The 12,910-nt window shown below is 43.8% G+C and overlaps 2 protein-coding genes across 2 annotated transcripts in view; both read left to right on the top strand.

Moving 5' to 3' along the window:
• abca12 (ATP-binding cassette, sub-family A (ABC1), member 12) overlaps positions 1-715 on the top strand; it is a 46,961-nt gene extending 46,246 nt beyond the window's left edge. Inside the window, exon 71 of the mRNA XM_057029925.1 lies at positions 14-715. Coding sequence (XP_056885905.1) covers positions 14-118 — 105 coding nt within the window. The 3' untranslated portion in view covers positions 119-715. The remainder of the gene's footprint in view (positions 1-13) is intronic.
• A 336-nt stretch (positions 716-1,051) lies between these two features.
• Positions 1,052-12,170, top strand: bard1 (BRCA1 associated RING domain 1). The gene is made up of 11 exons (XM_057029940.1): positions 1,052-1,231; positions 2,282-2,338; positions 2,420-2,568; positions 2,949-3,985; positions 4,254-4,334; positions 5,147-5,319; positions 6,855-6,972; positions 7,047-7,176; positions 7,726-7,818; positions 10,780-10,877; positions 11,683-12,170. The coding sequence occupies exons 1-11, from the start codon at positions 1,140-1,142 to the stop codon at positions 12,028-12,030; spliced, it is 2,376 nt and encodes a 791-aa protein (XP_056885920.1). The 5' UTR covers positions 1,052-1,139; the 3' UTR covers positions 12,031-12,170.
• The last annotated feature ends 740 nt before the right edge of the window (positions 12,171-12,910 follow it).

Here is a 12,910-nt window from a genome sequence, read left to right as displayed (position 1 = left end):
TGAAAATCTACAGGTATTTATCAACTTTGCCATGGAAAGCGCGGACATGGAGAACGTACCAACTCACAGTGGAGACGACACTGGTGACCCTCGCTACTTAAAGGAAGTAGATGCATAGAGATCACTGCCATGTTTTCGCTGTCATTTTTTCTAGGTTCACTCTGTCATGAAGTACAGTATCTATTTATAGCGAATCTATTCCTAATTAGAAAACAATATCCACTTAAATAAAATTTAATTTAGAATGAAATTATTTTTGGAAGGACTTGGTCACATGAAGATTTACCTTATATGTTTTTTCATGTTAAAATCAGCTGCTTTTCTGTATTTGCACAGTTAGAAAAGGGAGAATGCTAATAGAGTCTTTCTTGCCAAACCAGCAAATCATTTATACATCAATTAATTCACTGCATATCACAGTTTTTCTCTCCATTAGCAGGGCACTTTATTACAGGAATAATGCAGTATATAAATAACTTTTTCTCTTTCGGATAATTTTTTTAATTTATGTTACTGTAAATCATCAACACTAAATATATGGGTAAACGTTTTAAACTTAAAGATAAATAAAGTGAATTAGCCAAAAGAAAATATTTATGCTCTAATGTCCTCTATGTGCTGTGCACCCTTTCTTTACTTTGTTTCAGATGTCTGGAATATATCTAACCTTTTTAATAATTCTAAATAAAGCTGTTATTTTCAAACGCATCAACAATCTTGATCTGAGTTGTCTTTCTGTTTTGGTTTATTTTTTCGGCCCCTTTCTACTTAATATTGTGTTGCAGTGGGTTACCTCAGCCATCTATTGTAGATAGCAGAATCACAGAGCTGTTAAACACAATTAATCAATTAAATTTACCACTGCTGCATAAAGGCTACCTAGCAAAAATATTTTAGTTAGCTTAAACTACATGAATGGATAGAAGAATGAAGGAATGAATAAAAACTCTAAACACCTAAAGAATATTTTATAGGTACTTTATTGTGGTCCAAATTATGCAACAAGGCGTCGCCCCTTAAGTTCGTCATCGCTCTGCGACTTCCGGAAGTCTTCTGGCGGGAGATGTAAATTTCCCGGAATTGAGTTTGAGTTTAAGGTCGAAACGGGGAGAAAAACAATAAATATAATCCTGAAAATCATGGACGCCTATGTCAACGAACAGACAAGTGACTGGAAAAACACCAAGGAAGCCGTTGCGAATTTCCGACGATTGCTGCTTTGCTCTAAATGGTAAGTCAGCATTAAGCGAATCAACACATTAAACATATTGAAAACGTTTAGAATCCAGCTATGTCATTAGCCTAAATGCATTTCTTTTGACCTGGGGAACAAATGCAACCTTGATTCTCCGTTCACTGTCTTGTGAAACACATCGAGGGATTATACATACCGAAAGATTCAGTTCGAGTCGGGTATCAACAAAGTGTGGTATTATTACAAACCGCTGCCATACAGTAAAACCAGATAAAAACAAGTTACGTGGCTGATGAGAGTTTACGGATAATTATAATAATTTTCTGGCGTTTTCTGTGGAGCAGCGTCTACATAAAGAACATGTTTCTGGTTCTGTGTGCCAAGATGAACTGTTGATCTTGGACACGTCTGACTTGTGACCTCACCAATGGCTTCAACACAAGTTTACCAAGATCATTTTAGGGATATCTTAGAAACCACTGAAGAGCTGTTTTGTTGAGTCATTTTGGTCACAGCTGCTAAAACTGCTTCAGGTTAAATGCAATTAGAAATCTTATACTAATAACAATAGAATTTTATTTGTGATGCAAATGATGTTTTTAGCAAAATGTCCCAAATGGCTCTAAAATAGTCAAAGAAAGGTTGAAAACTGTTATCAAAGGTTGAAAACTGTGGTTGTTGGTGGAGCGAAGTGAGCGTGTTGAGTTCTGGAGAGTGTGAAGTTCTTTAAGGTACCAGGGGCGTTGCCATGGTTGCGCTGCCATGGTTGCGCTGCTACGGGAGGAGGGAGACTGTATTTGATCCAGGCAGAGCCAGTGTTGTGAGCCAAGAATGGGTGTGATGTGTTCAGATTTACGTACTCTCAGCAGGATCCTAGCAGCACTGTTACGATTATGTTGTAATGCCTGAATTCACTTCTGGATTTTATTTTAAAGCGGTTTCATCCCTCATCTGGGAGGTTGTAAACTGAGGAAGCATTTTGGATAAAAAGAAACCTCAGACTCTGAGAAACAAGCTAAATTCACAAATTTCCACCACTCCAAGTGGACATGACTTATTCTGAATATTGTTTTACCTTTTTTCCAGCTCAGAATTAATGAAGGAACCTGTGTGTCTGGGAATGTGCGAGCATGTGCTGTGCAGGTAATGTAGAATGTGCACACATCCCATGTGTCCATCTTTAGTGTCCCACCCAGCAATCTAATGTAAATGTGTGTTGATTAGATCCTGTGCTGGCCCCCAAGCAGGAGATGGCTGTGTGGTGTGCCACCGTCCTGCATGGGTCAAGGACATACAAATCAACAGGCAGCTAAGCAGCATCATCCAAGTTTTCTCTAATTTGGAATCTCTGCTCAAACCCACTGAGCAGCCAGGTAACAGCAGCTTTCCTCTCATGTAGAACCAAAAGAACATACTTAGAAAGTTTCCTCATTTATCTCATTTGGCCACATTCCTTGTTTATCAGGTTGGCCAAAAATTAACTCAGTTGGTCTTTCTGTCTAATCTTTGGTCGACTGCTGATTTATTGTCTTAATTACCCATCAACATTCTGTTCCGATAAAGTAATTCTGTGATGCAGTCCACCACACAAGGTTCATTTTTATTTAAAAAGATGGAACTTTTAACAAACAGCAACTTTCTAAGCTACTGAGTTTGTTGGTTTGTCTTGATTTGAACCAAAAATAGAATATTTATTATCACATTATTCCATGTTTGTTGGTAAACATCATTTAACTTAATGTATTTTTTGCAGATTGCTCTCCAGATAACACTAAAGCAGAACCCGAGCACTCTGTCTTTAAACAAAAGAAAAACCTTAAGATCTGGTTCAGCCCCCGCAGTCGTAAGGTACGCTGTCTGGTGGAGACACCCTCAGAGGTCACTTCACCAGAAAGTGGATCTAAGAGAGGGGCGGGACCAGCAATGTCGGCCAACAATTCTGCTCAACCTGGGGACATGTCGATTTTCAATTTCACCTCATCTTCTCAAGATTCGGGCTCATCGTCCCCTCCAAATTCCAAAAACAAAAGCAGCAACAAGAAGAGGTCAGCTAAGAAAAATGCTTCTAGCAGGGATATGGTGCAATGTGCCAGCAGGTCCAGACGAAAGCCGACCAAGGAGACGATGAAAAAGAATAAGTTGGAGGCCATAAACCAACGATGGGGCATTACAGGGGAGACAGATTCTCCAAATAAGAAGGGACAAGCCTGTGTTGAAGGTGTGAGGAGGTCCACTAAGAGGGTTTCCTTCTTAAGCCCTGCTGTCACATCTGATGATCCTCAGCTGGAGGTACCACAGGCCAGTAATAATGACCACAGGCCTGACACAGACACCGTGAAGGGGAATCTCTCAGAAAACAACTCAGTCCTGAATGAGCAAACGCAGTCTAGTCAGAATATTTCACCAAGTGTTATCAGGAGTGAGGCACCATCTGTCATTTGCCCCAGCTTTGGTGATAGTCCGGCCAAGCGCGACTACGTTTCTCCCTTAAAGCGTCCCTCAGAAACATGCAAAGCCGATGGCAAAGTCACCACATTAGAGAGCACTCCAAAAAGGCCCAGGGTCTCACCAGCCAGGGGGAGAAAATCACAGCTCTCTCCCACCGTACTCAACCCGCCTTCTTCAGCTAGTCCAGGGTGTGATAAGAAGAAAATCTATTCTGGACGGCAGCAATGCCAAAGCCCACCTGTCCATAGGTCTCCATTGTCCCAGCGGTCAGCATCAGGAAGTCCTGCAGTTTTAAAGAGGAATCACAAGGGAGAGACGCCTCTGCACATCGCTTCAATAAAGGTACGAAACAGTCGGGCTATTGCCGTGTCAGTCAGAACCCCTCCACTCCGCCTCTGGAACACACAGATGATCTGACTATTATGTTGGAGTCCTTGGAGAATTATCTTCCTCACAGTAATCCTTGCAAACATAATTGTAATCCCCCTCTGCATCCCTGACACGGTAATCGATGACCCACTGCGTCATTTAATTGATAAACACAGGGCCTTTCTGTCCCTGGGATCAGCTGCTGTTTCTGATGTGCGTTGTTTTGCTGTCGCTCTTTCAGGGGGATGCCGAGGCTGTGAAGGAACTGTTGGACCAGGGGGCCGACCCCAACATCAAGGATAACGCTGGGTGGACACCTCTGGTAATACTGAAACAAGGACTGGCAGGGCAAAAGCTTTATTTAAGTAGAGCCACGTACTATTTATTGGGCCCTCTCCTCCATTAAACAAGCAAACGCAGCCATGCTGTGTCATGATGATACATAGATGTTGTTTCCTGTTTCTATTATGTGAGTTTTGGTCCCTGTTTGCCTCTTCGTCTGGTCTGAGCTTAAGGTTAAAGCTCTTTAGCATTAAGATGCGCCGTACAGGCTCTTGTAAAACAAGAGACCACTGTGGAGTTCAGAGAAACAGGTGAAACGGTTTATAATCCGGTGAGCTCATTACTGAGAGGTTTATTATGCATGCGGATGTGTGCTGAACTACGGAGTCCTCTGTTGTTGCAGGTCTTTGTTCCTCTGGGAGTGAATGGGAAATGCTGCATTATGGGGGAACCTGTCATCTGGACACTCCTCCGGAAGACGAGCTTTAGAATGAGCTTCGATTGATTATTGCTGGGATTAAACCCGCTAAAAAGAAAGCTTTTGGGTTTTTAATAAATAAAGCTATTTGCATTTTGTAAGTCTAAATTTTCACAACGTCAGAACAAAAAGGTTTTAACTACATTTTATTTATTGAGCGTCTTGGCTTTACAAAGCATGGTACAACTGAGCCAAAATGCAAATAAATCAATTTGGTGAATAAATCACATACATAATAAAGGTAAATAAATTTAACTTTTTAAAACTCTCACTTCCAAAGGTGTCAGATGAATAAAGAAATATCGTTTAGAAATCAAAGACGGTGAAAGGTTTAAATCCAAACTTTGGGTGAGTGTTGCTGTTCTTTGTCCCAGCATGAAGCGTGTAACCTGGGACACCTGGGGGTGGTGGAGGTGCTGGTGTCTGGGGGAGCCCTGCTGAACACGCCTGGCTATGAGAACGACTCTCCCCTTCACGATGCAGTTCGGAACGGACATCTTGCCATCGCCCAACTGTTGTTGCAGCTCGGCGCCTCAGCGAACGTACTGTGAGTCCTTTCATTTGTTCTAAATCATGTGATCTCTTGTGCTTGCTTTAACCTGCGCCGATGGTGGTTTTTCAGTTTTTGTGCTTCTGGAACTGCACCTTGCATCGCACTCGCACTCAGGTTCTTCTTTCTGTCATCAATCACCAAATATGCAGTTAATATAACAAGTTAGTTAAATACAGGTAGAAATCAATCAGCAGATCCTACTTGCTTCCTCATTCCATAATGCTGGACGGGTGTTTGTGGATGCAGGGAGGGTAAGTGTCTTACAGGTCTGCAAGGAGGAAAAAAGTAGAAATTTAAGCTAAACACTGTGTGAAACTGCCAACTGGGCCCCGGGGGTGTGAGAGTGGAGCGTGGAGTATAAACTGTCCAGAGAGGTCAAAGGTGACTGGAAAGGTGCTGCGTGTCCAGCGTAAGCATCACCGGTGGATTCATGGTTTCTGCGTCGGATATTACTCAGTAATGTTTGGTGAATTAGGTGCACGTGGTTCTTCTGACTTAAAGTTGAACTCATTTCTCCACTTTTCCCGAGGCCAAAGTTGGAGACACAGTCTTCGTCAGCGGCGGGCTGCAGCGCCCGGCTGATTCGACCATCAGGAGCGACTGGTGGATTATTTAAGAGGGAAATGAATTTAATGAACCTTTTTGATTAAAAATGTATTCAGGCCTCACACACTGCCTCATCAGATACTCAGAGGTGCTGCTGAGTGGACATCATTTAAAACTTCTGTCAACTCCACTTTCTTTTATTTATTGAGTTGACCCCATAAAACCCTGATGTATAGTACCTTTTGACTATTATATTTTAGGTTGCGTTCAAATTAATGTAAAAACTTTATTGAGTAGATGTTTTATGGACAAATTAGTGGCTTCTGCCCTGAATGTTTTATTGTTCTTATTTTACATCCTCAGATTTAATGGAAACATTTGTTCTGTTCTCAGATAAAATAAGATGGCTTACAGCAGTTGTTGCTCTCACTTGCAGCTGAAACCAGCCGAGTGTGTGTGTGTGAGGTATATTTTATATTTGTTTGTGGTTTTTTTGGCTTCAGGGGAATGAATCCAAATTAAATATTTTATGGACCAGTGGACCTATTAATTGTCCCCCAGGTGTTATCTTTGCTGACGCCTCATCTTTTTCAGACGACCTGCTGGGCTTGTTGCTTCTCCACGTCTCTTCTCCTCCACGTTCTTGTGCTTTTCCTTTCATCGCTTTGCTTTTCCCTCAAGGTGACCCGTGCCTGGGTTCCTGCAGCCCCTTCGTATACACTCTAAATGTTTCTTACCAGCCAGCAGATTGTAACAGTGTAAAAAGCCTCAAAAACAAACCCTCACTGGGCAAAGAGTGAACTTTGATATTAATTGAATCTTTTACAATATTCTCATGTTATTAATAAAATCTTTAATCGTGCTCATTTGAGTCGCTTAATGTATCTCTTAATAGATCTCCATGCTTTTACTTGGCTATAGCTTTGTTTGCATGCCTATACTGTGAAAAGCTTGGCAGACTCTATCTTTACTCTTCTTCACAGTAATCTCTACGGAAAGCGGCCTGCAGATTATGCTGTCAGCCTCGAGATGCGGGAGATTTTCCAGAATGCCTCAGATGGAATGGCAACATCTCTGAGTCCCTCGGCCAGTCTCTCTGTGGTACGCACGCACACACTGCAGCCATTTTATAGTTTTGTGTTTGTTCATTTTCAGCATTTGATGGTATTTCTCAGGTGAGTGGGAGTGTGAGGAGGGAAGAAATAGTGCTCTTGGCCACTAGGTTGTCGCAGCCCGAGCAGCAGCAGCTGGTCAGACTGGGGAAGCTGCTGGGAGGGAGAGTGGCTGACACCTTTTCTGCCTCAGGTAGGTTCAAGTGTTTCTGTAATATTAAAAACATCTCCCAGCTGGGACTTTGACACCCCATTTTATGGCTGCCTGAGACACGGAAATCCAGAATAACCACTGTTGCCAGTCAGTTCAGCGCCACCGTCACTGATCTGCTTGTTCAATGTCAAACGCTCCAGTAGGCAATCAGTCATCGTTTGGATGCTCTGCTCAGGAGAAAGATGTATTGAACTGGCAAATTGCAAGCTCAGCCGCCCAAAGTCTCTCCAGTCTGGTCTCCACATGTGGAGGGAGCCAGTCGAGCACCAGAGTGCAAAGGGATCCAAATCATTGCTCAAATAATGGTCAAAGGGATTAATGAAAGCTTTCTGCACCCCTGCACCATCTGAATGGAGGGATGAAAGCAGCCTCCCTCGCGCAACATGTGAACCTGATTCCAGTGTCCATTTCTTAGTTTGCTGTACATTCTTTTCAAAACCAATCTAAGACGATGTAATAATCATTGTAATAGAGTCACAGATATGTTCCCCTGCTGTCTGTCTTCATCCACGTCTTTGCTTCTTCCAGTGAGCCACATTGTGGTGCCTGAAGGACAAATGTGCACCACCCTCTCCACCCTCTCGGGTCTGCTTGCTGGCTGCTGGGTTGTCAAACACAGCTGTGAGTAAGCTATTTTAAGATGACGTGCTAAACATGTTTGGAACCTGACTAACTCCCTGCTGCTGCGACGCCAGAGTAGGTTTAATTTAAATGTCCTCAAGGTAAATCCATTTGGGGAGTCTGTTTAATAAAACACACTCTATGCAGCTATTAAGCTGCAGAGCAAAATGTCTTATCAATGTGGATATGAAAGGAGTAAAATACATCTATTATTAATAAACTATACCGACCTTCAGGTTGGTTTTCATTAAATAAAAATATCTGACAGTTTAGATTAAAGTCACAGCTGTGGTGGGGAAAAATAAGACACATCACAATTTGTTTTTGATCAGATTCAGATCTCGTTTATCCGCCTCATTATCACCAAGAAACTCTGGGGTCCAGCAGAGGGACTTCAACATGACAAAGAAAGAGAGTTAAATCCAGCTAGATTTTGTCCTCTGCTCTGACACCCAGCCTCATTGGAGAAGACCCGTGGTTTATTTCTCAAATATCAAGGTGTTAAACATTCTTACTTTTACTATTTAAATGAAGCATTCAGTCTTGTTTTACATCTTTATGATTTGACATGAGCCCTAATAATAACATCCAATTCTGGCAGCGTTTGCTCAGAGGTTTTTTATTAAATCCTTGCATCTTATTTCAAAAGCAAATTAGGAAGCCTCGACGTCAGCTGAGTCATAAGTTTATATTTCATCTTCTCTATCAGGAAATCACATGCGCTCTTCTCATAACCTGAGTATTATTTGTTCTTTGCTGTGATAAAAGGAGTTTCTGACATGCAGAGAAGTCAAACAAGGACGTTCCTGTTTACTGTGCACATAAGTCTCCTCACAGACTCCCACCACAACATCGCTGTCAGTCTGAACTGTTGGCATTTACATCTGCTTGGTTACTTCCTTTCAAACGTTGTGTGTTTAGCAAGTTTTGAAATCTTCTCTTGCTTATGAATGCGTGCTAACATCAGGTTCGTGTTATTGTTTCATGGTTTGATATCACAGGAGATGGTGGACTGAGCCAGTCCTGTCCACGGCTCTGAATTAATCCAGAAAGATTAAGTGAAAGGAGTGTAAATCCACAAATGTTTACCCCTACGTGTCTGGTCTGGGCTCAGTACGTCATGTGTTTGCAGGAAATTGCATTTCTATCGATGAATATTCCCAGTGTTCTTGGTCGAAGAGAACTGCGGAAAATTCAACTGGACTTCTTGAAGTTTTTTGCATGTATGTTGATCAGAAAGGATTTGCATTCTTGTACATCCCCATCCCCACATGCGATCGATTCTAGCATTCTGACAAGCAGGATAAATAAATACCTTTGTGTTCCTGGCCTCGGCACAGGGAGGAGGATTTAATGGAAGCTTCTATGGGGCTTTTATCATGAAAGGGCTCGTGAAGCTCTTTCCTGTCTCTTATCCAATACAGGATCCACTACGCCAAACAGAGATATGCATAACCTTTTTTTATATGTGCATGGACCTGTCATTCCATGTATTCCAAGTGCTGCTCAGTTGGGATTTATATGTATGATTCCGCTCTTGTCCTTCTTTTCAGGCTGAGCACTTGACTTATCTCCCTCGTGACAATAACTGCTCGTTGCTGCCTGTGCTGGTTTTGTGTGTGCGAAGGCATTGAGATCTCTCTGTCACCTGCCTCCATGTACCATCACTGTCAGTCGGACCAAGGTTGTGCTTCCCACCCAGTCAAGAATATCAGCTTTACCTCACCTTTCCCATCTAACCTTTCATTCATATGGCGACTGCATTTGGAATCTGTTACTTCAGATGAAACTGCACATTTCTGCTTAAGCTTTCTTTCTTCTCTAACTTGTGTTGATAAATCTTTGTGAACTCTAGCCTCTGCCACAACTTCAAATACGAATATTTCTTTTACAACTATCCGGTTGGACCCGACGACCTGCTGGAACAGGAGTTCTACTCGCGGGCTGCTGCTTCGCTGTCGGGTCACCTTTGCGTGCCTGAGCAGTTTTATTCATCCTGTGTGAGGCTAACTTTTTTAGAATGCCATCGATCAAAAATCCATCGCACCCTTCCCACTCACCTTCTCAGAAGCAGCACAGACTTGCAGTCTAATGGAGGGTTTCTCTTCAGCCAGCTCTTCACTCAGTCACTGTCTGGAGAAGGAAGGTGCCTGATATTTTCTTTGTGAGGTGTTTTGGAACATAAATAAGAAGCATGCTAATGAGTCCTCAGTGCTGAGTGTTATCGCCACCACAGTTAACCCTGGTATCTCCTCTCTTCTGTCATCAATCCAATGGCAGAGCCCTCCTGAATGAAAGCTTTAATTAGCCAGCCATGAAGCCAAATGTACCGGAATGAAATGCATCCCAGCCTATCCCCCCCCCCCCCCCCCGAGCGGGTTTGTGTGTAATTGATGATTTTTGTGGTAGAAACGTGACACACTGAGCAAAACTATGAAGCAAACTTTGCGGTGAAGATTTCTTCAAGTAGAGTATGATCAATTCAGACGGATTTGCCTTTGTCAAACCCCAAAATACCACATTTAGTCATGAAAATGGCAGCAGAGCAGCTCTGTGATCCCCCATTCAGTAGCTTTGGCTCACTGTCCCCTACTGTATACTGCTCTACTTTTTTCAAACTTCTGTCTGAGATGCTTTATTAAAGTAGAATAAAAGACTTTCCCTTCACTTGTTCTGAGAGGCTGCACGCTGTTCGCAGCACACAGACGCTGCCTGACGCTGCAGAACCTCACTAGATGGGAGGGGATAAGGACCCTACGCTCTCATACTGCACAAGCTGGAGATGCTCAAAACAAGGGTTGCATCATTAACGCCATCACGCTGTGGGCATCCTTATCTGTCAACAGCCGCCACGTTGGCAATCTCTACACTCGTGACAAAACAGACACGAGTTCTGTCACACTCCTTCTTGTCAACATAATTGGCTGTTCTTCCATTTTTTCCATCTTTGTTTGCTGGCAGGGGTGAAGACGTGTCTGCAGGCAGGAAAGTGGATGCCTGAAGCGGAGCACGAGGCAGGAGAGGGCCCGCAGCGCAGCCGCATCAACAGATGCAGCCTGGTAAATGAAGCACAGTCACCTGAAGTAGATGAGCAAACGTGTCCAGACTGGAAACTGTGTTGGGGAGAGCTCACCCGTGTCCTGCACATGTGACCTGTGCTTTCTAAGGAAGGAACTTTATGAAATTTTGCATGTCTTGTATGAGGGCGGAGACAATGAACAATGAAGCTAAATGCAGAACTGTGAGCTGCACCTGTTCCGGGCAAAGCCAAGGATGCAGAGTAGAGAGTTTAAAATGAAGACATTAACGTCCCGCTGTCTCCGAATGCATATTGGAACCCCCGGCACTATCAGGACCTTGTGGGGGCTCATATCTGCTCACGTTCAACCATCAGAAAGAGCCAGAGAAGAATAAGACCCTGAACAGTCAACATATGCACTGACTAAGGTGTCATTGCTGAGAATAACCTGCTAGAAATCAGGGTGCATCATGGGTGGGTGCCCTAAAGAATCTCCGGGGGGGGGGGGGGGCAATGACAGGTGTTACAACCTGCCGCCTCTCTTTGACGGTGTGAAGGGATGAGTCTCGCTGATGGTGCATCTCTGATCATAAGCAGGCAGGAGTCACAAAGAGTTGAACACGAGGCGCCGTCACAGACAGGCTGACTAATAACGAAGGGATATGGAGAATATGAACATTGAATTATTCAGTCTTTCTCATAACAGGGAGGCTTAATTCCTTCTGCCGCAGCTCTCACAAAGACGTTTGATGTTGATGTTTTGAGCCGAGTGACATTTCAGAGGCGCGAGCAAGTTGGGAAAGGTCTTATTAGTTTTTTTTTTTTAATGATTCGTCTTTCTGCAGCTGCCGCCGCTCTTCGACGGCTGCTTCTTCTTCCTCCTCGGGTCTTTTAAGTCGCCATCCAAAGACGAGCTCGCCAGGCTCCTCAGGGAGGGAGGAGGTCAGCTCCTGAGCCGACGGCCCAAGCCCGACAGCGACGTGACGCAGACGGTGAGCGCGGCCGCCTACCACGCACCGCCGGGCTCCGACCAGGCCCTGTGCACTCAGTACGTGGTCTTCGACCCGCGGGGGCGTCACAGGCCAGAAGTGGGGAGACGGGGGAAGGTGTGGTCGGCTCCATCCACATGGATCATCGACTGCATCGCGGCCTTCTCCCTCCTTCCTGTGCCGGACCCTCAAACTCTGGACTAAACCCAATTTTATCATCTTCAGAATCACTGAAAACAAAGTCAACAGAAATGTAAACAAATCAACGATGTGTCAATTATCATCATGGGCCAACTTTGAAATTAAAATTCTGTTCCTTATCAGTGACGAGGAGCTTCTCTCTCTCTCTTCGGCAGGACATGAGTCTTTATTTCACATCATGTTAGGACGGAGGCAGAATGGCTGCAGGACAAGTTCATCTGTTTCCTCAAGTCTGGATAATATGCAGCTTTTAACATGGCGTCTTATGTAAACAGCAGCTTATTAGCCCACAGAAGGGTGAAGAGAGGTCACACTGTTCAGATTCAGATTTAAGAACTTAAAAAGGGACATGTTTCCATTCTCTCGCTTCTCCAGGTTCAGAACTTTCTGGCTCTTACCTCAGCGACCTGCTCTTTCAGTCAAATCCCAAAAGAACCCCGAGGCCAGAGGGATACATATACAATCCCCCAACCATGTCCTGAATCTGCCCTGGATTCTGCTCCCAGCTTCAAATCCTGCAAAATTCAGTGATCACTCATCCCTAAACAGACATCCTGGGCGTGAGCAGAGGAGCAAAAAAACCCTTCACCATAAACTGTAAACGGTATAAAAACCATTTAGCTAATTGGAACCAAACAAAAGCCACGCTACAGAAACAAGAGAAGAACTAACCAGGGCAGCTAATTGCACTGTCAACTACACTGGTCTGAGGAGCGAGTGCTTCAGGAGGTCTTCTGCTGGCCTTCCCCCAAGATTCCATTTTCAGCGGGATTAGTGAGGGATGCACCTAATTGCTATTGATTGCTATGTGCTGCATAAAATTGCTTCCCTTTTCTTGTCCACGACGGGAGGTTGGAGAAGGCAATTAGCGGCGTGGACGAGA

The sequence above is a fragment of the Takifugu flavidus genome, chromosome 1, assembly GCF_003711565.1.
Source record: "Takifugu flavidus isolate HTHZ2018 chromosome 1, ASM371156v2, whole genome shotgun sequence".
Taxonomy (NCBI): Eukaryota; Metazoa; Chordata; class Actinopteri; order Tetraodontiformes; family Tetraodontidae; genus Takifugu; species Takifugu flavidus.
This window is presented reverse-complemented; position numbering and strand designations above follow the sequence as displayed.